We start from the raw sequence: 25,743 nt of genomic DNA, 5'->3' as shown, positions 1-25,743 counted from the left end.
TTGTTCGCTTGGAGAACTAATCAGCAAGTAAAGAATGGATGTGAAATCCCTCCCTGCACAGGAAGTCTTTATGTCCTGAAAATACCTCATCAGTAACTGGAGAGTAACTTCCAATACAAGGAATATCCACCACGTGGTAGTTTGTAAGTAGCAGGATGATAAAGCATTTGGACCATGAGCAGATGAGAGATTTCCTGTTGAACTGGTTCATGGAAGTGTGGAGGGAACAGAAACAGTGCTTAAGACAGCCTGGAGTTACATGTCAGTGCAACTGTTAACTTGGGTTCAGTCTATCAGGAGAGAGAGATACTCTTATTCAAGTACTGAGATTAACTATGCAATTGTTCTGATAGAACAATTAGTTAGAAGTATTACTTTACAAGAAGTGAGTTGTCTCCTGCAGAAGGCTGCTTTAAAATAGACATCAAAAAACCCTGAAGAGCCAGATCTTCCAGATTTTCTTTCTTAAAGCTTATTCCCTATATGGTGATGTCACAGTAGGTATGGCACAAAGCACACTGCACACCAGCAGCATTTATCATCCCCTATTTATGTTTATCAGGCCTAGATGTGCACTTTTTCCTTTACTTAGCCTTTTCATACCAAGTAACAGTGTGCAGTGGAGCCATCTCCTGTAATGTTCACTGCAAAACACCTCAATTTAAAATAAGATGTAGCATGATAATTACTGCAATGAATTCCTTTGATCCCTGAGCTGATGTTGAAATGAGATTTTACTGACTTTGCATGGAACACCAGAAGGCAGTCAACACATCAGCAGCTTTCCTTCCCTCCCTCATTTCTGCAGAAGTGCCCAAAATGTCATGAAAAGACAGATGTGTGAAATTTTCTCCTGATAACTAAACTCTAAGAGGCTCAGAAGAATGAGAAAAACAGGGAAAAAATACAACTGTGTATACTTCCTGTCTATTCCTAAGACTGCAGAAATGAGTAAATTCTTGCAACAGCTGCTTCATAAGCATTCACGGCATTCACTCACCGTGCCCTGTCCCAGCTGTCCTGTGCTGCAGCACATTCCATTTTCTGAAATGCTTCTCTCCCCTTTCACCTCTATGTATAATAAGTCTCTGCTGCATCATTGTCACTGTACTTAATAGGTACAGTAATATTCTGAGAGCAGACTTATTTTTATGAATAAGCCTACTGATGTTTGCTGATTTATTTTATATTCTGGTTGGTAAATCCTCAAAGAAACCATTCAATTTGCTTATAATTCAGTTTAACCTTTCCTTTTCTGGTCAAAGAAGTTCTGTTTTTAATGAAAACAAACCAAAAAAGAAAGATGAGATGACTCCAGATATGACAGACCAAGATTTACTTTAGTACAAGGCAGTTCTATTAGAACAGGACAGACAATAACTCGGGCAAAGGGAAATGCTAGTCATCATGAAAGCTTCTTAAAACTAGTTTCCCTCAGTTTCCTAAAATAGGCTTTCAGGGTTTTTTTTTATCTTGTACTATCAAACTGTGTTAGTTACATAACTAAAACAAGCAAATAAAGCGCAACAGACTACTATTAGCCAATATCTGATTAAGCAACTTTTAATATTTTAACATTGTAAGCATAGCCAGAGTGAAGTGTATATACTTGAAGTCTGTCCAGTGATAGACTTGAGTCACTGAACTACTGGTGCAAGGAGAATTACTGGCATTCTAACTTCATTTTCAGTTAAGACAGAGGATGCTGAAGTGATCACGGACTAGGACGCATTCCAGTAGTGCCAAATTCTAATCAAAACTCAGATTGTGCGTTGGTAGCCAAGGCTGAGGCAAACAATTATCCTGTACCATACACAGAAAGCAACTAGCATTGAACAGACAAAAAGTTTGGTCAACAAACTAGTTTTACTTCTTTAATAACATTTTGCTAATAACTCAAGAGGCACAACAGTACCAGTAAGCATATGAATTTTAAAATGCACAATGGCCACTGACAGTTGACTTGGATACAGTAATAGTGTTTGGTAGCAGACCTACAGACGGCTTTTCGATTCTTCCACTCTTAAATGATTTTGTATTTCCTCCTGACCTAGTCATGCACTGGAGAGGAATTCCACAGCAGTCTCCTTCTCTTCAGCTAATTCCTTAGCAGTAAGATCCATCTTCTCACGAGAAAAGTCATTAATAGGAAGACCCTCAACAAACTTCCAGGTCTTGTCCTGAGTGAAAACAAACAAATAAAAAGCCCTCCATGTAAGAACAGGCTCCATTCAGTCTGCAGGAAAGAAACTTCGTGGCACAAGAACAAAGCTTATGGTCCTAAGAACCACATCAGGCAGCAGTTAATTTTATTTCAGATAAAGAATGCAACCAGCACCAGCTAGTCATGTCAGATTCTACTTGTCTACCAGCACTTAGCTGACACTCAAGTTAGCTTAACTTGGTTAATAAGAATCCTCTCTGTGAAAGACTGCTAAACCCTCACATCCCAGCAACTGCAGTCCCACACTGCTGTTAACAAGCTCCCATGACAGTTTAATAGGTCTTGCAGAAGATACATGGATTTAAATTCAGCCTAGTTACCTTGATCACAACAGGGAATGAATATAGCAAGTCTTCAGGAACACCGTAAGAATTGCCATCAGAAATGACTCCCATCGAAACAAATTCCCCCTGAAACCAGAAAAGAGACGGATACATTTTCATTGCTAGAAGCAAGCAAAATTTTCCTCATTTTCAATATCCTTTATCTCCTATGACACAACTTACTCAGAAGAGGACAAGATTCTTTCCCCTGAACACACATACACTCAAGGTCAGCGAGGTGGGCACACAATCAAAGCATTAGGCAAACAAGCACTTACTCAAGAGCCACAGCTTACCGCAGGAGTGCCAAACCAGATGTCCCTCACATGATCACAGATAGCTTTGGCAGCTGACATAGCACTGGACAGCTTCCTGGCCTTAATAACAGCTGCTCCACGTTGCTGAACGGTCTGCAATTAAGAAAAAAACCAACCATAACTAAATTGTAAAGCAGCAAATCATGGCTTGGTCTACAGGCTGTTAGTAAATACCATCAAGAAAGACCATTGTATGTAATTATTTAATTTTATCGGTGAAGATGCAGCTCTTTCACTAAACAAACATGGCATACAATTCAGAAATACAATCTAGAAGAGTTTTGCCAACACAAGAATGTAACAGGATGTTTCAGAGGCTCATTCCTTAGCTTTACAGCTAGCTGACTTCCCTCATACCAACCAGATGTCTCAAGCTTTTCCCACCAGGAGATTTTGTGCATGTCAACAGTAACAGATGTCTTGAGCAACACAGTCAATTAAGGTCTTGTGCTGAATACCAATGTGAAACACTTGGTGGTCTCAATCCTACAATACTTAATGCATACAATTCATTTAAATCCTGAAGAGTTGAATCTACCTCACCATACTCAAATTAATAGTTTTTAATTTTAATAGTTTTGGTAAAGCTTTATTCATCTAGGGCTTTAGTAACCCATTTCCCTCCATATTCCGCTTAGGTAGCCTGTGCTCTCGATCTATTAATACCACTACTTTGTTTTACTAACCTACATTATTATTTATTACCACCCTAAGACATTTGCAGGCATTTGCTAGATTCAGATTCCTTTTAAGAAATGATGCTGATGATGCCACAGATTAAGAATTGGAAAGAGTGTGTGTGTGTGTGTGCACATGCATGAGCAGGGAAAGAGCTGCTGGCCTTTTCTGGTGGGTGGGAAACAGCAAATGGATCATCCCACTTCATCTACAAAACTACCCCAAAAAGTCACCACAGTGAAATGGCAATGGTGCTTCTGTGTCACACAAGTTTCACCAGAGCTGTGATCAAAACTCTTTGCTGAATCATTTTAGCATTCCAACTGGATTTTTCTAGCAGGGTTTACATAGGCTTTCCTGCCTTGAATTTTACAACAGCAAATAACTGATAGCAACAAGATACCTGAAGATAGCTTATTCTAGTGAGAGAAAAGAGCTGCTTCACTAAGTCAATCAGTTACATTGTGAGCTTAAGAGAAATCAGACGGACAGAATGACCATTAAAAAAAAAAAAAAAGAGGTATATCTTACCAGGATAAAGTCTCCCTTCAGCCAGCTGTCATCTTTTATAGCTTCATAGACTCCAACTTCCTTTCCTTTCACATTTACCTTCGCATGGTTAACATCTGGATATTGAGTGGAGGAGTGGTTGCCCCAGATGATGACATTCTTCACATCATTAGCAGTCACACCAAGTTTCAGAGCAATCTAATTGGAAATTAAAGATGTCCATTGCATTGACTTTAGCTTCTCAATTCACAGGCTTCTTTGAAAGCATTGCTCTGTTTGTATTTAGCAGAGATAACAGAATAGGCCCTTTTTACCTGAGATTTGGCTCTGTTGTGATCCAAACGAGTTAAGCAGCTGAAATTTTCCTTTGGTATGGATGGGGCTGACTTTGATGCAATCAGGCAGTTAGTATTTGCTGGATTCCCAACAACCACAACCTAAAAATGAAAAAACGAAAGATGAAGTAGGTATTGCTGCAAAACAACTCCCTCCAGTGAAATACATTGCTTGGCCTTCAAAGAAGCTATATAAAAGTAAAGTTTTCTAATCTCTTGGTTGTCTTCAACAAGATTGTTTTCTCAGTGCGTCAGTCATAGTCACCCAATTTTCTGTAACTGCACAGAAAGATATTTTCCAGGTAGGTATTTTCTTTAACTTGACATCCAATGTGAAAGGGAACCAGACTTCTAGGGAGATCTACTGTACACTGATCTACAGCCTGGCTTCAAACCTCATGCTACCAGATACAGGGAAAGACAGACATGTGCACACTTTTCACCAACCACTTTTAAACACTTTCTGGACTGGCTGCCACTGCTTTATATAATTGCTTCATAATTAAGAATGCCAGAACAGTTACTTATCTTGATGTTCATAGGCAGTTAGAAGTAAAATACTGCCTCAACTCAGATCAATTTATTACTATGCAAAACTGATTTTTATTCATCCTTCATTTGTGCCTCCAATGCCTTATGTCAAGCTCCATATACTCTAAATCACACAAGCTGATCTGCAAACCTCTCTTTGTATTTCCCCTTTTGAAAGTGAGTTCAGTAAATTTTCCACTACTCTGCAATAGTTATACTGAAAGTTTTTATTCCAACTGTAAAGAAGCAAACACATCTTCAGAAGCAGTAGGAAGTTCATCAGCAGAGGAAGCAGACATTAAAAAGTCAGTTACAAAGCACAGTCGGAGTCTGGGTCTGAGATTAAGAGCAGTGGGAGAGCAGCCACATGATCCCATTAACTGTGCTGAAGGAATCTGAGAGAGAACAATTAAAATCTTCCAATGCTCCAAAGAATAAGATGCAAACAACCTAAATAAAGCTGATTTTTGTGCAATTGTAATTCCATATTGATACTGAAGTTAAGGGTCATTATGGTAAAGGACACAGATGGATATGAAGTAGGCAGCTGCATGTAGATAATTCAGTTCTCCCAGAGAAGAGAGGTAATGACCAAAAGACTGCTTTTTTTTTTAAATACAGTTTTATGGGGTTGTTTTTCAAACTGGAGGTTCAGCAGTTCAGGGTATGTGTGGAATACAGCAATACAATGTAAGACCCACCTTTTTCACCATAGAAATTAATGACTAAATCATCCACCTATTTAACATTCTGTTTCTTATCTAGCCTTGACTGTGGTCTATTTTCCAGGGCATAAGGAAAGGAAAGCCTGCACTGAACAGGCTCCTGCTTGTGCAATATTCTTATACAAAGCATCCAAATCTCTACATAACAGAGAATTAATGTTTTAAATTCAGTTCCTATATTCACCTTGACAGTCTTTTTGGCATACTTGTCCAAGGCTGCACCCTGAGACTTGAAAATTTTCACATTTGCTTTGAGTAAATCCTTCCTCTCCATGCCCTCTCTCCTTGGCATGGAGCCAACCAGAATTGCTATGTCAAGATCTTTGAATGCAACTTCCTCCTTGTCTGTTGGAATGACCTCTAAAAAAAAAAAGGACAGGGGGAAAATAACTCAGCAAGATAAATATTCATGGCATAGTGTTAACGGGAATATTCTTTTGTCCATAAATAGTATATAATCTAATCTGACAATAGCACCACCTTCCCCTTCCAAAACCACCAAGTATAGTCATTTGGCCCTACCTCCACAGATTAACTACTTGCCAGTAAATGGGCTTTACATACAAATATTTATCTAAAGTGGAAAACACAGGAGAAATCTATGAAAAAGATACATTTCATGTGCCTCTATCCAAAAATGTATGTATAAGTACATATGCTTTTCTTCACTTTTACAATAAAATTTCAGTGGCAAGTACCAACACAATTTAAGTTTTCCTGCCCCTTTCACAATTCAAAGCAAAGAAGGTTTGATTTGTACAAGAGCTGGTACCTACATACTTTTTTTGTCACGTGTTACAGTAATTACACTAACACCTACTTGCTCCCTTTCTTCTGCTTGTTTAAACTATCAGAACTCAGCTTGTTTACATGGCTTGAGGAGTGATTTTTTATTTTGTGTCCTTACACAGAAGATACTTGTAAGACTAAATTAGTTCATTTTTTTAAATTTAGCAATAAATATTATATATATATAAATAATATATTATTTATTTCACAGCTGGGCTAGAATACAATGCACATATGCACAAGTATCTGACAATTTCATGTCCAGGCTGAAACCCCAGGATTAGATGACATAAACCCACGTATCTGCACTGGCAGTTCTGTTCAAAAAGCCTATTCGATGTCATTCTTCCTAGCTTACAGGCTAAGTTAAATTGATTATATTCCACAAAATACAAAACCAAGGAAGGTTCATCCAAGATTTTCTTCTGCCTAACTTCCTGCCAGGGACTCATAAATGCAAGAATTGTACTGCAGCATCTTGTAGGTATGAGAAAAAATTGTTTTGGCCACCTCTGAGCAGCGGCAGAGCACAGTCCTGCAGCTCCATCACCACACCTTCCAATACCGTCATCATAGGGGTGATGTCCAGCAGCACAAGAATAAGAGGCTAGAAAGAAAGAAAAGGTTTAGTGCAAGCTGGGCACAATCTGCTTTGAAAATGAATTTGTCTTGTACTTGGCTGTTACCTCGTGCAAGATTTAAAACCCATTTGCAGAAAACAAACAACTTCAGCACAGCCACCAATTGAAAACTGGCGTAACAGAGCAGGACTCCCATTTTCCCCACTTAAAGAAGAAATTACTTGCATATTGGTAAACCATTCTGAGTGTCTATGAGGAAACTAGTGTCAGGCACTGCAGTTCTGACAGTCATTTATTCCCGTGCAGTTCAGTGTGAGAGTTACCTGGTCTTTGCCGAAGACATCGCCCTTGGCAATGCTGTAGAGGAGGGAGTAAGCAATCTGCCCAGCAGCTCCAGTCACCAGCACTCTGACAGGTTCACCCTGCAGACAAGGAAATGACACAGCCTCATCCATAGCTCCACACCTCAGCCTCACACTTGTTAAAAATTAAGTTATTGCAGCAATAACGTTATGATTATTTAACCTGGATGAAAGCATGTGCCTAAAGGCGGATCAGCCCCAGCTCCTGGGATCACATTTCTGATTCTGCTAGAACCACCAGCAATTTCTCTGCTTGCTTTTACAGAAACAGACCAGAATTGCACAAACAACCTCAAGAATTGCTTCTGGAAAACTAGCAAAATGCCAGGAATAACAATGGATTTGAAAAACTTCGCATTCCCTTTAACAACATTGCCTTGTTAATGTAAGACAATACAACATATACCCACCCATTCATACTTGAAATTTACTACAGAAATTTTATGAGATGTGACACTTGACTGGTTTTTAGATTCTTTCAATTTTGAGGGCTGTTCCTGTTAAGTATTTTGAACGCTTATTTGCAACCAAAGACTTATTAAATGCCAGAAATCAAAGAATCTAGTGGACTTAAAACTACTGCCTCACTAAACTGTTAGGCAGCAATTTAACTAATCCACAGACAAAAGCTACATTATGAACAAATACAGACACTACTATCCATAATACAACTGCCTATTGTCAAACTGACCCAAAACTCCAAAAGACTAGGATAAGACTGCCAAAATGCTACTATATTGCAAATAAGAAGGGAAAAATTACTTGCCCCATAGCAAAACACCACTTTGTTAAGCAGAATCAGGACTTGGACAAATCCAGAGGTTATTCAACATTGAAAATTAAAGGCTGAAAGAGTTTGGCTTATTCAGTCAGGAGAAGAGAAGGTTCCAGGGAGACCTTATGGTGGCTTTTCAGTACTCAAAGGGGACTTATAAAAAAGATTAGAGCAAACTTTTTAGTAGGGCCCATTATGAAGTGACAGGGGGCAATAGTTTGAAATTAAAAGAGGTCAGATTTAGATAAGAAAGAAATACTTTACAATGAGGGTGGTGAAACAGTGGCACAGATTATCCAGATTAAGTGGTGGTTGCCCCACCCCTGGAAACATTCAAGGTCAAGTTGGACAGGGCTCTGAACAACCTGGTCTTGTCGAAGAGGTCCCTGCTAAATGCAGGGGGGTGGACCACTACCCTTTAAAAGCTTGTTCAAACCCTAAGCGTTCCATGATTCTATCAAAATGGAACACGCGCTAAAGGACATTCATAACCCAGTATTTTGTAAGCCTGTTATTTGTATTTCCCTTTTTCCCTAGAGGCAATAGGGCTGGGGCAGATCGCGCTAGGACAGGAACAAGCAGACTGACCAGCCTGCTGGAATGCCAGGCCCGCTTTTTCAGATAATTAAAAGATGATCATTTGAGATACAGACAAAACACCAGGCATAACTGAATGTGAAAGAAGTGATTTAATTGCATTCTGGGCTACATTATGAAAAGCCTAAGCTGCAGAGCAAAGACAGGCCTTGCACTCAGTGCTGGTGATGTTGCAGATGGAATACTGAGTCCAGTTCTGGCAACCTGAGTTCATGGTCTGCAAGATGAGGCTGAGGGTGCTAGACATAGACTGGAAAGGTAGAGGATAAGGGGGTATCTAACAGCAGCCCACTACACCTTCACAGAGTGTTACAAAAATAACACTGCACCCAACACCTCTCAGCAGCGGCAGAACGGGCTGCAACAGCTACAAATCAGGAGAAAAACTCTGGATTGTGTGGTACTGCTACAGCAGAACAGGGTACCCAGAGAGCCTGCATAACCTTCACCCCTGGCAGCTGTCGAGACCCAGACCAAAACACCTATGACTTGATCTATCAGTGGCAAAAGTCTTGCCGTCAGGCTGCACTGGACAACCTCCAGACATGGAGCAAGAAAGAGGGCAGACTCTATGACCTCTACAGATCCTTTCCAACCAGCATTCCTCTCACTGATATTTATAGGAAAACCATGTGCGACTCTGAGTGTATTCTCCCTGCAGAAGTGACCAGCCAAGCACAGCTGCATCACGCTAGTGGTTAGATACTTAAAAAAATGCAGCCACTTACCCCATTTTATCACATAGTACATAACACCAGAGCACACATGAGGAAGTTAAACTACTGAACTTGCAGATTTAGACCTGGCCTTCATTACAGGAATGATCTTTTAAATATCTCGTTACATGATTGCCCGTTACACGGTGTTGAAGTGCATTATTTTCTTTTGAACTTGTCCTGCTATGAGTCACACCCCTCCAACTTCATCGAAACTCCACTATGAGGGGGAAGGAGAGCAGACAATCAATTCTTGCTGGTTTAAATCTCAAAACTAGTTCTGGTACTCTACTCTTGAGCAGGGAAATGTACCATAACATCTGAATGATGATGGGCAGTATGGATTAAGACACGTATTAAATTTTAAAGCCAACTTTTCAGCATGTTTCTAACAAGAATCTACATTTTATTTATATAAATGGAACAACACTCTTTTAAAAGGCAGCTAACCACACTACTTAGTAAAATAAGTACTGGAAAGTTACAGGGCTGCAAAACCTTGGCCTTGCAAAATCCCCATCATATAAAAAGTGATCCCGTGCTAAGCTATTCCAGAACTCACACAAGTAGCAGGAGAACGCGTTTTCTCTATATTATAGGGGATCTGAAATCAATTGTGAATTGATTTCTGAATTTCCAGTGAACAGAAGAAAGATTTTAAAGGCTCTTTCTTCTAAAGTAGTGTCACAAAAGGGGGAAAGGAAAAGAGACTTTTTTTTTCCATTCTGTGAACTTTATAAGTCAGTCTGATTTAAACACAAAAAATGCCAACCTACCTACTAGCATTATGGTGAGTATTCAGCATAACAACAGGAGACGGAGGGAGTAGAAGATAAAAAGGTAAGAGATAGGACTACTTATTATTTTTTTACTGAGACAAATTTAGCAAACAGCCTCTAAAAAAAACCCCAAACCTTCAATCATGACTCAGCTCCACCTTCTCAACATAATTATGTTTGCTTACCACCATCCTTCCTCTTGTCCCCCATTTGGGGCTGGAGAAGGAAAAAACATAAGCTAAAATAAAGTGAGGAGTGCTGCCTACTTGTTTTTCCTCTTCAAACCTTCAGTACATTGGATTCAGTACATTTCCCAGACCCTCTTAACCCTGCACCAGTTGTGAGCATTTAGCATCCAAGAAACTTTCATGTTCTCTCTTAAATCCAGTAGCTAGATTAACAAACCAAAAATGTTGTGCTTCTTACAAAATGTAGGTAACTCTCACCATAAAAACTTACATCTCATTAAAATTGGTGTCACTGAGTGTCTGAGGCTACTTTTAGAGAAATGAGAAGCTCCCCAGTATAAGTTGTAGGTTCCGGACATTCATCTCCAGGCGCTTTAACCCGTGACTTGGCTCCTGCAAGTCCTTCATGCTGTGGCAACTACAGGGGTGACCTTTAATCACTCTCAGGTATACAGGAACTAGAGGACAAATTAAGCAACAACTAACTGAACTATTTTGTTCCAAAGCCTTCCCTACTCCACATTCAACCGATGTATAATTGAAGCACTTCAGGAAAATAAAAGAGTAGCAAAAGAAACGATGAGAAAAAAAAAAGGATGAGGAAAAAAAAAAAACCAGCAATCCCCAGGTATCCTTCTTCATCTAAGCCAGCAAATGTAGGATTTCTCCCCCTCCTAAACTATCACAGATAAAAGCAAAGCCTCCAATATCAAGTGAGGAAGTCGCGGTCTTAACACCCTCCGCACACACCCTGGTTGAAGAACTCAGTGCCTCAGTTGTATCTGTGATTATAGCTGATAGCAGCAGACCTAAAATATTAGCGCCATACCCGCAAACAGCACTGTACTGCAAAACTGATTCAGGAGGTTACAAAGGTAAGTAAAAGATAACTCACAACCTATCAAATGTTGTGACAGGAACATCGTGACTGCACAAGTGACAGACTTTGCATTGCTAATTACAGATATGAGAGACCGCTACAAAAATTATTGCTGATAAACTTGTCTATAAAATACTATCAGCTTAACATTATTTCTGAATATTATAGCCAACTAAGCTATCCCACCTTGTTTTACAAGAATGATTTAATCATTAAAATACATTTTTCTCTCTTCCAAAGTCTAGAGTCTGCCTAATAAACTTTCCCTTTGCTCTCCCTTCTTTAGAAGGGAGATATGGTGACAATAAACACGTTTGGAAATGTACTAGAAAGTATCAGCAAGGCAGCCGTGCACTTGAAGAACAGCACCAGTGCTGCGGTTCAGAGACCAAAGCAATTCCAAAGGTACTCCTTCCTTAAGAAATGACCTTGACACAGGTTCCCCTGAAAAACTTTTTCCATTTCATCGAGCTAATGGTGGTTGCACTGACAGACAGATGATTTTATTTCAGAAATTTAAAGCCTCTGCCCAACACCACATGCATAATTTGAACAGCAAAGGCAAGATAAAAACAGTGACATTCTGAAAAGTCTGGACATCAAAAGGAGTTATAACCAACAGCTATAACTCTGTGAAACCAGCCTATTAATGTCATCAATGTTTTGTGCTTTGAAAGCTCAAATACAAACTAAAACTTGCTGCCATGTTGTCACTTCCATAAATCCATATTTTAAATAGAAAGAGTGGAAAAGTAGGATAAAGTTTACAGATTTTGGTATTTTTTAGGGTACAGCTGAAATAAGCCACGTTTCAGAGCATGCAAGCATCCTTTCTGTAGCAAAATACTAAAAGCGAAGTTTTGAATAACAGGGTATTGAGTCCAGAAAAACACAGAGATATTTTCATGCCAAGAAAGGAAAGCAAGGTCTCCGTGCAGGTTTGTCTATCTATGTATACATCCTGCAGAAAAGCAAAGCACTGCAGTTCACCTGTGTAACCTCACGGCAGAACTAGAAGGATTCCTTGACAATCTGGAGAGTCTGAACAAACAGCTGGATTTCCGACAGCAAGCAGGGATGAACCAATAAAGCCATTTCACAAGCACTTTCCCTTGAGCTAACACAGAAGCGCACCAAAACCTTTCACGCCTCATGAACGAAGGTGCTGGCAGCCCTCATCTCCCGAAGGCAATGCCGCCAACCGCGGCGCCGGGAAAAGGCGCGATTACCCCTCTGGAGTGCCAGCCCCAGGATAGGGAGGTTCACTGCGTTCCGACGGGGGCACATCCCGACCTCCCCCGCACGGCCCTGGGGAGAGGCAGAGCCGCCGCCAGGCCGGCACCGACCCCACGTCCCCGCCTGGAAGGTCACCGCGGCGAGGCCTCCGCGGGAGCTGCGGTGAGCCCTGAGGCGCCGCCAAGCCCGGCTCCTCCGGGTGCCACGACCACCTCTAGGTCACCCCTGCCCCCCACTCCCCGGGCCCTCCCAGGAGCAGCGCGGCCAGACGGGGAGGGCGACGCCTTTTCGGGGTCACCTCCGCCTGCCGAAGCCCGCTGCCCCGACCTGAAGGAACCCGAGGGGAGGGGTACCGCAGCGGGCCGGGGCGCGGTACCGACCATGTCTGCGGGAGCGGCAGATCCTGCTATTCGAGGTCACCTCTGCGGCGCGACTGCGGCCGTGGCAGCGCGGCGCCGAGGTGCCGTGGGAGGGCGGGGCGCGCGGCCGCACGCGGCCGCCTGGGGGCTGTAGTCGCGACTGCCACCGGCCAGCGCTGCTCTGCTGCCGGAAAGAACTACAACTCCCAGCGTGCTCGGGGGCAGCGCGCCACGCCCCCCCGCGCCATTAGAGGTTGCCGCTCCCCGCTCGCCCCATTCATTGAAGAGCCCCGCAGCGCTGGAGGGGTTAGGCCGTTAGGGGGCGCTGCGCGGATCCCTTCGCTGCGCGTGCGCGCTGTGGGGGGGGGGGCGGGGGCTGCGGCAGCTCGGGCTTCTCGGACCGCGCGTGCGCGCTCGGCGGCGAGGGTGCGGAGGGGGGGGGTGGCGGCGCATGCGCAGGGAGTGGCGCGCGCGGTTGCTGCGGTGACGCGCGGGACAGGCCCCGGTGGCGGCGGCGCCGCTCCTGCGCCCGCCCCGCGAACTCGGAGCGCTCGGTGGGTGCGAGTGCGCGGCCGGGCCCTGCCCTGCCCTGCCCTGCCCTGCCGGGCATCCCGGAGCCGCCCGCCCCCGCAGCCGCGAGCCCGGGGCGGGCAGAGCGTTCCCCTCGCGTTTCCCGCGCGTTTCCCTCCTCCCCGGCCTGTGGGGAGCTGCCGGCGCGTCCCGGCGCTCCAGCGCCTTGCCCTGGTGTGCGTCACACTTCATGAAATCCTGCCATTCTGTTGCTTGGTCCTTTTCTTTTTATTTTCAGGGAAAGCTGAGAGGTTGCCTGTGCTATTCCGCTGGTAGAACTGTGTGGCTGAACTAGCGACCTCTTGTACAAAAATAAAGCTGCTCGTTTACTTGTATTTCGAATTGTTGAGTGAAGTAAATTCCTTTGGTCTGGCTGACAGGGAGGCTGGTACTGGCATAAATACATCAGCAAAATACAGCTTCATAAACTGTGTTGTTAGGGTGTAAAAATGTCTTGGATAGCACGGCTGATTTTTCTTTTCCCTCAGATCCTGACAGGATTCCTTATTAGGTTAGTCTTTAGTGAAGTCTTACTTGTCCCGGTATTTTTCTGCAGGATTAGTTTTAAATCTTACTCTAGTCCTTAGGAGTAGTAGTATTTTTTTTTTTTTTTTTAAACAATCTAAGCAGCATGTGTACTTAGGAAATTTCTTCTTCTGTCCCGCGACAGAAAAAAGGAAGTTACTCCTTGAGGGCAGTGGGTGTAAAATGTAAATATTGATGCTTATCACGCAAAGTGTTCTCATTTCAGTGAGTCTTGTTGTCAGTCGTGCTCATGCCACAGCTCAGAGCGTCCCGTGCCTTGAACGAGTCTTTGAGCACCTGGCAGCTCCTGCTGTACGGCAAACTGCAGGGGCAGAGTGGAGGAGGTACAGTAGCACTGGGTTCGTTTAAAATGTCGAGTATACCGAGTTATATCGGTTAATAACCATACGTTTTTAATATGAATGAAGACTGTACCCAAGTTCCCTTCTGGGGATGAGTTTGAAAGCCAAATAGCTGCAAGCAGAGCTGAGGGCTGGCTTGCTGTGAAGTGTAGGGAAGCTTGGTAAGGAGGAGGGAGCTTGTTTGACACAGTCAGAGTTTTCCAGAGTGTCCTAAGATGCTTTACCCTGGTGACCCTTAACCTTCTCTGCACCTGGACGTTGTACAGACTTAATTAACACTATTTCAGATTGTTTAAGATTTAAATATACACAAAACCTGATATGGACCCACATAAGGTAATTTCCACTGACTATAATTGGTTCAGCGTAAATTGATTTCTTATCAATTTTCAGCTAAATCAATGTTAGCAGGCTGTAAACTGATTTATCTGTGTCAGCATAGCAGATTGTATTGATTTAATGGATTTCAGTTAAGAGCGTAACTTGAAACTTTCAAACTTTCTTCTATAGGTGTGACTCTTCTTATTCTTGGTCCTTTTTTGCCCAAGCTTGTGCTCCTTGAATTATTTGCTGTCGGAGATAACAACAAATCTTGTTACTTTGTGTTGAAAGTGATTTGTTGTGATTCAAAGCCGTGTGTAAATGTTTTTGTTTGTCAGAAGCATGTTTGTCACTGTATTTTCAATCCCAGTATAATTAGTCTGAGATGGACTGAACTGTCATCTGTGCTGATTTAACTAAAGATACTGTAAAATGTTGCCTCTTATGAATGTGGTGTAATTTTTAAAGTCAGCAAAACTTAACAATTCTAGTATTTCCTTCCTAAATTTTGTTTCTACTTGTTAAGCTTTAATGTTTTCCAAGCAAAATTTAAATGTAGTTTCAAAAAATTTTCTTTAATGCTTCCCAATGTTTCATTAGTATGAGTCTTTCGTGTAGCACTGTTAGCCAAAAGGCTGCATAAATAGAAACATTGTGTGCGAATGAAGTAATGGAAATTTAGTGTGCATGTGAATTGGGCTCTTGGCTAACTCTTCAAATACACTTTGCAATTTTTGCACTCAAAAGATACTGAATTACGTGGAAATCGGTAATTAAACAACACACTGAAGTATTAAGATGTTTTAATCTCCTTTTTCTGGGGATTAAGTATTATATTTCAAGGCAACTAGTAGTTTTGATGAGTAGTCTGCCAGAATTATCTCCTAATTTTTTTTTTAATATTTTAAAATGAATTATTCTCTGTTAACAGCTGGCTGTGTTCTTTTACTGTATTTTGGATGGGATTTTCTTTTACTTCATTGCCATCTATAGAAACTGATGAATATTTTTAGGTAAGTTTTTACACTTAATTTTCAATAATTTGTGAAGTTTTCTTTTTATCATCCTCTCTATGTCTAATACAGGTTTTTTACTTACATTTACTTGCATTTACTTAGAATTGTTACCAAGTCATGTCTCTTGTAGTTAAGTGTGTGATATAATTAACATTTAAAATGCACAAGACTATGTAAGAAAGATTAACTATATAATGGCCAGGTTCAATCCTAGAAATGCCAGAATTGAAATAGTTTTGTAAATCTCTTCTGGATTATGGTCCAAGGGAATAATAGTAAGAGATTTTTCAGAAATAAAGTAAAATGTTGCAAAAAAATACTGAAATAGAATTAAGAGGATCAAAAGTTATTTGTGAAGTATGTGAGAAATCTATAATAGAATTAAAAAAAGATAAAGATATAGATATGAGCAAGAACTCTTAAAATAGTAATTTAGAAAATTAATATGGGGTTGGGGGTTTTTTTTATTCCTAGTGCTGATGTCCAAAACATAACTTTTCACCATTCATTTCTAAACTTCAGTCGTGTAATACTGCATGGACATTACATGTCATGAAGAAACTGATCTATAAATTCCATTTATAATCCCAGTTTTCTTTTTGCTGTGGTGAAACCTTTCTTTCTAAAGGAGAAATTTTACTTTCCATGTAACTGGTTTAATTTTTTCTGATGGCTTATTCTTTATTTCTTAATGGTTTAGTTGGTTTTTAAGTTAAAGTTGGGTAATTAATCATTAATTGATTTCTGCAACCTTCAGCATGTTTTTAATAGGTAGCTAGGATGCAATAACACATCCTGTACTCATGTGCCTGCTGCCTATGAAGAGACACAAATGATGTGTAGCTTGCTTGTAATATGTAATAGTAATCTTTATGAACTATTCATGAGTCAAATCTTAATAAAAATTGTGAACAGAAAGTTCTTTTTTATTTGTTTTTCCTAAGTAGGTTGATAGTTCAAGCAGATATTGTAGGTTTGGCAGCGGACACTGAGAGTTCAGGCCTCCTCTGGTGTGGGTGCATGGTCAGATCTGAGGTGGGTGGTCTGGTGAGCAAAGGAGCTCAGGGCTCCATCACTGACCAGAGGGGGTGGTGGCTCAGTGGCTTCATAATGGCACTCCCAAAGCTGAGGGACCCTGGAAGATCTGTCATCATCTACCACCTGAGCACCACTTTTGGAGGGTTTTCTTCTCACAGTTGTTGCAAGGTCCAGGATATAGAGAATCCCTGTTTGAAAACAAAGCCAAACAAAACCAACCCACAAACCAAACAACCACAATGGGCACGCACGCTCGGCACAAAGACTTCGGCATATTGGCTGTAAATTCAGCAAAGTTATCTCTGAATTATTGCAGAGAACAGAATTCCTGGTGCATGAGAAGTAGCATTACTGGGTTCTTCTGCCTTAATACAAATATTTCTCTTGGTTGAACAGAGACTTTGTGACAGCAGTGTGTGGGTTTTCTAGTCACTAATGTCACTGTGTGGAGGAGAAGAGGCAGGCTGGTATTCTGAAGAAGAGATGATCTGTGTAACAATGCAAGTTCTACCAAAGCAAACCTTGTACTCTTAAAGTTAATTTGTTGCAACATTAAAAAAAAACCCAACCTGAACACCACCGCCCCTTCCTCCCACTAGATGTAAACATTAAGCTGATGTCTTCGTGAGTTTTTTAAATGAGGTGAGCATTTAGTCAAATGGGGAAACAGCTCCTACTGAAAAGAAATGTTTGCTTTTTTCTCTCATAGGACTTTCTTTTGCATTTGTTCATTATAACCTGATAATCAAGTAATACATTTTGAACAAGAAGTTAGCAACCATAACGATGACTTTCCATTTTCTAGGCTCAGCACAGAGGGGTGAATCCATCTGCTTCCTTTATCCATCCTTTCCATGTCAAAATGACTGATGAATGCTCTTCCAAGCCAAATCTCTTGCATAATTACAAGAGTTTTTCTTGTTAGGCTTATTTCTATGAATTATGGTCTCATAGTTTGCTTAAAATATTTCAGCTTGTTTTACAACATCAGGTGAATTTGTTTCTGTACTTTCACAGAACTAAGTGCTTAATAACTGCCACTATACAGACTAAATTTTTCTCCTTTTCCCCAAGAATTGAATACTGTTTCAAAGAAAATATCCCTAGAAATACCTGGGGAAGGAGAGTGATGTCTTATGGTGTTGAGTTTTTTGAAGTTAATTGTATAAAATATAATTCTGTACAGAAGGAAAGTACTGAAAAATTTTTATCTTAATGGCATTATTCACATGTGAAACATAACTTTCAAACATGAATTTATCAGTAATAAGTGTAAGAGGCAACTAAACACTTTGTTTCCTGTGTGGAGGTTTTTCTGCATGTTTAACAGATTCATTTTGGTATCTGGCCTGCTTTTGGAAACCTTATCCAAACTGATTTTTAGGCAGCAGCAAGAGTCTATGGGTGGCTTTAGTAGCATATATACTTATAGTACTGACCATATTCAGTATCTGCTGATATTTGAGTAAAGAATGGATAAAGAAAATTTCTTCTTTCTGCTCACATAAACACAAGTACACTCTGCACATGCCTGTATTCATTCAGTTGCACACTGCAGGGCTAAACTACCCCATCTCTGAATAAAAGTGTAGGCCCCTGATTCGAGCTGTGTGGACTCCATTGGCCATACCAGTGCTGCGTAACTTGGAGTTTCCTGTTTCTCAAAAACAGGCATGCACATATTTTTTTGTTGTTTTTTTTAGTTCAGTGTTGACAAGGGTTGTGTTGGAACCCATGAGAACGGTCCTCAGGTTCATGCTCTAAGAAAATGTTTGAAACTTTTGGACCTGTCCTGAAGTCCTTTAGAATTGTCCTGTCAGGCTAGGATGGTGTTGAGGAATTACTTAATTTGAACTCACGGTAGTCCTAATGTCTGAAACAGCTTTCCAAGCCATTCTGAGGGGGGTTAGCAGGCTTCCTGGAAGAGAGAGCTAAGGAGTGGGTCTGCATGTTCCCAGTATGAATGAGAAGGGAACCATGGCCATGGAAAATTGGGAAATTGACTGCTTATATCATGACACAAATGATGGAAAGGTGCTGCATCTTTGGATGAAGGAGGCTTCTCCATGAAGAAATCAAGCAACAGGAATCATGATTATAGTTAGTGTTTTTCTAGTTTCTTTTTAGAATGATACAACTATGCCTTTTTGCTCAATTTGCCATCTACCCTTACCTGTAAAGAGTAGCCATGGTAAAGCACTAACACAGGTATGATGAAAAATATTGGACCTTAATTGGATAAAAGCCTTTTGAATGTTTTGAGTCCTATTGGAAAGGTGTTACTCTTGCCTATATAGTGGAATATATACTTTTAATAACTCGTGTGTGTTTGTTTCATGACCAGTAATCCCATTTATTTACAGTAATGGGCCAGATACTGTTTTTCGAGTTGCTTGCTGTCTGACTTGGGAGAATATAAAATATTTCTCTGAAATGGCCTTTTCGTTTTATAGCTGCCTGACATCTAGGGTCTGGCCTCAGTGTATATTAGGCAAGGGAGTTAGAAATACACCACAGTTAAATTACGGGTTTGCATCTCCAGGTGGTGCGTGAATTCATGGTTGAAGACTGAAGAAATTAATTTTGCTAAAGCAAGAAACAACAGGACATTAAGCTACTATGCCAGCTTTAGATGTACGCTTAAAAATTTTTTGCTGCTCAGCATTATTCAGTAATCTTTAACTCAAATTGCAGGAAATATTTGAAATTCCATTCTAACAATATCCAACAGAGAATATTAAAGAAGCATTAAATTTCAAATGCCTGAGGGAAAATGTTCCCTTGCAACACCGTGGGCATTTGGATCTCACTAGTATATGCAGTATTATAGCCTAGTATTATGCTTCACTTGGTCTAAAATGAAAGCGCAATTTTAATTCTATCTCCAAAAACTTGGTATACTGCAGTGAAAAATAATTTATTTGAATGGGTTTTTTTAATACATTGCAACTAACTTTAAAGCTTCCTCATATAATACTCCCACTATGGCTTTTTGTAATCTGACCCTTTCATTAAGACTTCAAATATATTCCCAAGGACTTATCTCAGTGCTTTCTTTGCTAATTTACAAGTTATAAGATTCCAAAGTTACCGATGAAGTTTCTCTCATTCTATGCAATTTTTCTCTTAATGAGACAAAACTTTAGAGTATCTTTGTAAATATATAAAACACCAAACAGAGGAACTAATACACTCTTAAGAAACAGGTAATATGCAAACTCAAAATCAGGTTTAAAAATATATACACACAATTCTGGGCTGGGTAGTTTGGCAGACCCATTAGTGAACTTATGTCAAAAAAATGCTAAATAAACCTGTGGGGTTTTATAACCTAGATATGCTGTATTTGATAGCAAAGCTATTTTGGAAGTGAATCCTCAGTTTACAAGCTTTGGGAGAAAGAATAAAAATGTATCTAAAAGGTTTATAAAATCACTAGTTGAACATATTTCTTACCACCTAAGAATTTCAGTATTGCCAGAGCAAGGAGAAGTGCTGCGTTTTTGTTGGAAAAATAAGATCTGTGGTCATTAGAGAAATAGCAGGGCTCTTTTCCACCTGCTGCTGGCTTTTTTTTCTCTTTGCTTGACTGTCGTAGACAGATATGTCCAGGAGAATGTGAATATTGTGATATTTCATCCCTTCATGGAGTTTCACAAGAGGCAGGTTTTTAACAGTGGTGGGTCAGCTGCCTGTGAAATTGGACTACTGTGACTTGCCTGACAAACTAGACTGGGGGGAATGTGATTTAAGGACTTGAAACCTGCAGAAAGAATTCAGAAGAGCAGCAGAATGCAGATCGTTTATTTGTTCAACATAGCCGTGTGGGACATAAATTAGTGAAGTTTCATTAACAGTATCATTTGTTTAACTGCGATGCTAGGCTCTGTCCTTGCCAAATGAATGTCACTGATGTCTGTAATGAAAGCTGGGACTCCACTGCAGTGCTGGTGGACACCAGCTTGCCTGCTGAGGGCCACTGGTGGGCTCTGAATTGCCACATTCCTTTTCATGGGAGCTGAGACCAACTGAAGGTTGATGAAGTGCCTTTTTTTCCATTGTAGTTGGTCCCAGGCAGTTGTACCTGAACTTCTGAGTGAGTAGAGCGATACATTATCTTGTACTGTGTAAAATCTGAGAGATGATTATCTATTTGAATGGGCCTCTGAGAAGGCAGGAGTATCCACTGCACTGTAGTAACACCATCTGTTTGCATAATTTTTAGATAGAAAAGACTAAACTTTTAAAAACTGCACTTGTAAAGAACAGTCTGCATTTTTGAAGGACACTTAGGTGGTTTTGTAAATATTGAGCCTGTCTTGCTTGAGTAATGGAAACCTTGTAAAATGCATTAGAAGTACATGGTGAAAGAATAGGTCTGTATGGATTTCAATATCAGTCTTATTGCATGGCATTATTTCCAATTTTATTGTCAATTTTTAAAAATTGTATTTCTGTCTTAATAGTTATATTGATTGTTCTTTAAATAGTAGTATAAAGAAAAGTAGGCACAAATATATAGCTTAATGTACAAAGCTCTTTCTGCTCTTTCTCACCTGAGCTGTGTATTTAAGTAGATGCTTCCCAATCCATTGTTTGGCCAGTTTTTGTTCCAATAACTTGATCAGATGCAGTGAATTGCAGTGAGTTGGCTGTTGCTTTTATCACAGAATGGTTTGGGCTGGAAGGGGCCTTTGAAGTCCAACACACTGTGAACGCCTTCCACTAGACCTGGTTGCTCAAAGCCTCATCCAACCTGGCCTTGAACACTGCCAGGGTTGGGGCATCCACAGCTTCTCTGGGCAGCCTGTCTCAGTGCCTCACCCCCCTCAGAGTAAGGAATTTCTTCCTTATATCTAATCCAAATCTACTCTCTTTCAGATAAGAACTTGGTCTTGTCACTTCAGACCCTCATGTAAAACGTCCCTCTCCCCCTTTCTGATAAGTCATCCTTTAAGTATTAGTAGGCTACCATAAGGTCTCCCCAGAGCCTTCTCCTCTCCAGGCTAAAACCCCTCTAGTCTCCCAGCCTTTTAAAAAAGGGGAGTTGTTCCTTTCCTCCAAACTTTTTTGTGGCTCTTTTCTAGACCCGTCTCTAACAGGTCCATATCTTTCTTTGCCGGGGGCCTCAAGAGCTGGATGCAGCACTCCAGGTGGAGTCTCTCTAGAGCAGAGTAGAGAAAAGGAGTCCTCCCCCTCGACCTGCTGGCCATCTTTCTTTTTATCCAGCCCAGGATACAGTTGGCTTTTTTTTAGATACTGGAAGACTTCCTTTGTAAATGTAATTAATACATTGAAATTGAGACAAAATTCATAATGATGTGATGTCAGTGAATGAGGTGCAGCTTGTGACACAATTTATGTGAAAGCTCAGAATGCTCCTGGGACACTGCTAGCAAAGTCCCCTACCTCTTAGGAGTGCTGTTAACTTTGTTACTCTTCAACTGGTGGCAGAGGTCTTTTCCTGTGGAATTCAGTCTGAGAAAACTTGTACTGGAAAACTTGTAACAAAGTGTCATTCTTGTGTTAAAATACAAAATCAGGACAGCTGTGGAACAGTGACAAGTGACACTGGTGGCAGTTTCATTTGAAGAAATACTCAGGTAGTAAGCAGACCTTACTCCTTGGGGCTATTTCAGAATAACTTGATTAAATGACTTTTCATTAAACAGCAAATGAAATATTTAGATTATATAGAGATCTAGCTAGAGTAGCTTCTTTGGCATCTGTCAGTGATGATACTTAACTCCATCAACTTTTTCCCCTTGCTTAGAGGTTTTTTGATTTGTTTTCTGGGTAGAATTTTTTATATGTCATATTGGGAAACCCCTTAAGTGTCTTTTTCTGTCTCTCTCCTTTGTAATATGTCGTGTCCCTGTTTAGTAAATCACTTAATAAATTAATTCCACTCTGTCATGCTTGTTTTCTGAACACGATTACCAAAACTGCAACACACTCAGCTTCAGTGCATGGCTGAACTCCAGTGCAATGACACACGATGTGCAGGTGGTTGAATATTCCTTAAAAAGCAGCCTGTAAAATATGCCACCCATAATGCCAGTGAATAAATGACAACTTCAGCATGAGTGTTCTTTTAAAATGTGCACCTTGCTGAGGTTATTAGTCACTCTGAATTCAAGGACATGTGAGTGCAGACTTTGCGTAAAGCTTGAGGAGTGGCATACCTGTGAAGTGCTGCTGCTTGATTTTCAGAAGATGGCATGCTGTGAATTTTAAAACTCCCTCATTGTGGATGAACTGCAGCAAATGTCATTTTGTAATTGAGGCCATGTAAGTTAGTTATTCTACATGTATTTCTAACAATGAAGTTTCAGAAATCTCTTTGTTGGGATCAAAGAAATGTTATCATCATGGAAGGAAATACTGCAGTACTTGCTGAATAGGGCAAGGAAACAAAATAATGAAAATTCTGCATCTTTTCTAACATATATATAATTGTCATCTGTTTCATGGATTAGTGTGAAGATTATGCTGTTGGCCTTCTGTTTAAAAGTAGAGGAATAATGATAATGGCGAAAATATTTCTGCTTCCCTTAACATGAATGTGGATGAAAAGGAAGCATCACACAGAATTGTAGCAGCAGCTGTGACTTTAATTTGAGCAAACCCAACTCAGACAAAGATTTTGGGAAAAGAAATCCACAGATAAAAGTGAGGCAGACTCTAATATTGTATCAGTCCTAAAAAGACTTATGTAAAATAAAGGCTTGTGTAAAATACAGAAAATACTTAACTCTGCTTCCCCCAGCTGCAGCCACTTAGTTGTTTTGTTTTGCTCTGCCACTTGGGGTAAGTTAACTTAGTTGTATCTTTTACATATGTGAAAATGGAAAGAGCCAAATGTTGCAGCTAACTGGAATGGTCAGTCACAGCTCTCATTGGAGAGAAGATATCTCCACATTGCTCAGAATTTAAAGCATTTTTAAACAGTGTTCATAATAAGTGAGAGATCCTGGAGGAAGTTGTGGTGGGGTGACCCTGGCTGGACACCAGGTGCCCACCAAAGCCACTCTCATTTCCCTGCTTAGTGGGACAGGGGAGAGATAATACAACAAAAGGCTCCTGGGTCAAGATAAGGACAGGGAGAGATCACTCACCCGTTACTGTCACGGGCAAAACAGACTCAGGGAAATCAGTTTAATATATTATCAATCAACTCAGAATAGGATAATGAGGAAATAACTATGTTATTCCTGAGGCAATACCATCAATGCTGCTAGGCTCAGTCTTGTCCAGCAGTGCATCCCTCCTGGACCCATCTGGCATTGGCTCTGCTGGACATGGGGGAAGCTTCCAGGAGCTTCCTCAGCATCCTTCCCTGAAAGCCCCTGCTACCAAAACCTTGCCATGCAAATCCAAAACAGAAGTGTTTAAAATGAAAGAAAACAAAAAGGAGGAAATATTATCTTTGTGCTGGAGATTGTAGTCCAAAATTTGTAAATGATAAAAATTTCTTTGGAATACATGGAATTACAGAATTGCAAAAGCTGATCTATAATGCAGCCAGAGAAATAATGGTAATGGGTAACTGCTATGATTTTTTAAAATTTTTTTCATTCTTCTAATATTTTTTTTTAAGCTTCATGAAAGCAGGTTATTTGCCAGTGATTGACTGTTGCTGTAAAGGCATCCTTGCATGTCCATCTGCAGAATAATTGTCAAGTACTAAGTTGTGTGCTCAGTATCACTGTTTCCATTACATTGCCATTTACCTGTGGTGTAAGTTGGAGGCTCGTGAGAAATGAGTTGGTAGAAAGAGGGGGTCAAACTGTGAACTGATTAATAATTAGAAGATCCGAGCACACCACTTGAAATTTTTTGAAGTTGTCTAATTCCTTATTATTTCAGTTTTAAAATTTTATTATATACTGAGGTAGTCAAGCTTCTGTGAGATCTCATATTTTGAGGAAAGGAATAGAGAGAACATGTACCATTTCAGTGGCTCTTCATAATTTGGGGCTGCCAAACCAATGCTATTCATGCTGACATCCTGTCTTTTCAGACACTTAAGTAATGTATATTGAGGTAATTAAAGACAACTGCTTGTAATAGCAGAAAATTATTATAATCATTTTGTTTTCCAGATAACAATGCAGATTTATAATTTCTGTGACCACATCCAGTGTTTTACTACCAGAATTGACAGGGAAACTATAAATAGTTGTTATTCCATTATGCTAAATGTCAGGGGTATAAATCTAACTCCATTTTATTTAAAAATCCATGAGGACAGGTTTCATCCGTATGTTAAATGGATCCACAGCAGTTAAACCTAAGCCCATTCTTGGTTTTCAAAAACTTTTTCATGTTTTGTCTCACTTGTTGGTCACAAGTCATATATACAGCTTGAATGAGAATGAACACTTTTTGAAGGTTTTAAAATAAAACTTTAATGTCGAAGTGAAAGAAAAGCAAGTTTCAAAACGCTTCCATGTTGCAGTGATTACATCAGGTAACTCCAAGCTTATTATCAAATTTGGTTACTTGTATGCTATTCCCTCATGCTCTGTGACATTTACAGGATTCCTATAATGGCATTTTCCCCTCCAAAACTGGGAGGGCCTTTGCTGGCAGAAGCTGTTTTAAAAACTATTAAACAAACAAATTAAAACACATCTTTCTTTCAACAACATAGCCTGGGTGTGATGCAGTCAAGAGATGCATTTAGTTGTCAGTAACCGTGGAAGTTGTAACAAAATGTGCAACTTGGGCTATACCGGAGAGTTTCTGTTCAATTAGACTTCCTTTTTCTTTGTTAATCTTTGTGGCCGAAAAGCTTCGTCAGGGTGTAAAGACCAGTCATTCATACGGAGGACATTCATATCTATGATTGTTAATCTTTGATGATGTTACCTGTTTAGAGGTCATACAGACATAGTGAAGCTGTATATGCTGTGTTGAGAGTTAATGCAGATTATTCTGATACTGTTCACACTAATTGTACCATTGCCAGTTTCTTTATTATGTTATGTGTTGTTATGTTTT

At 40.3% G+C, this 25,743-nt stretch overlaps 2 protein-coding genes across 11 annotated transcripts in view; one reads left to right on the top strand and one right to left on the bottom strand.

Moving 5' to 3' along the window:
• Positions 1 to 1,547: 1,547 nt before the first annotated feature.
• On the bottom strand, positions 1,548 to 13,039 carry MDH1 (malate dehydrogenase 1). The gene is made up of 9 exons (XM_048298544.1): positions 12,927 to 13,039; positions 7,337 to 7,435; positions 6,943 to 7,039; positions 5,828 to 6,003; positions 4,367 to 4,489; positions 4,074 to 4,250; positions 2,844 to 2,957; positions 2,545 to 2,634; positions 1,548 to 2,180 (listed from the first exon to the last, which is right to left on the bottom strand). The coding sequence occupies exons 1-9, from the start codon at positions 12,927 to 12,929 to the stop codon at positions 2,055 to 2,057; spliced, it is 1,005 nt and encodes a 334-aa protein (XP_048154501.1). The 5' UTR covers positions 12,930 to 13,039; the 3' UTR covers positions 1,548 to 2,054.
• A 329-nt stretch (positions 13,040 to 13,368) lies between these two features.
• Positions 13,369 to 25,743, top strand: part of LOC125323529 (WD repeat containing planar cell polarity effector) — a 149,534-nt gene continuing 137,159 nt past the window's right edge. For 9 of the 10 annotated variants that reach the window (XR_007202547.1, XR_007202548.1, XM_048298593.1 and 6 more), the window contains exons 1-2: positions 13,369 to 13,459; positions 15,615 to 15,696. The gene's annotated coding sequence lies outside the window, so the exon portion shown is untranslated. Of the gene's footprint in view, positions 13,460 to 15,274; positions 15,453 to 15,614; positions 15,697 to 25,743 lie in introns of those variants that run through there. The other variant, XM_048298587.1, reaches the window with a different exon arrangement.

This window comes from Corvus hawaiiensis, chromosome 3 (genome assembly GCF_020740725.1).
Source record: "Corvus hawaiiensis isolate bCorHaw1 chromosome 3, bCorHaw1.pri.cur, whole genome shotgun sequence".
Lineage (NCBI taxonomy): Eukaryota > Metazoa > Chordata > Aves > Passeriformes > Corvidae > Corvus > Corvus hawaiiensis.
This window is presented reverse-complemented; position numbering and strand designations above follow the sequence as displayed.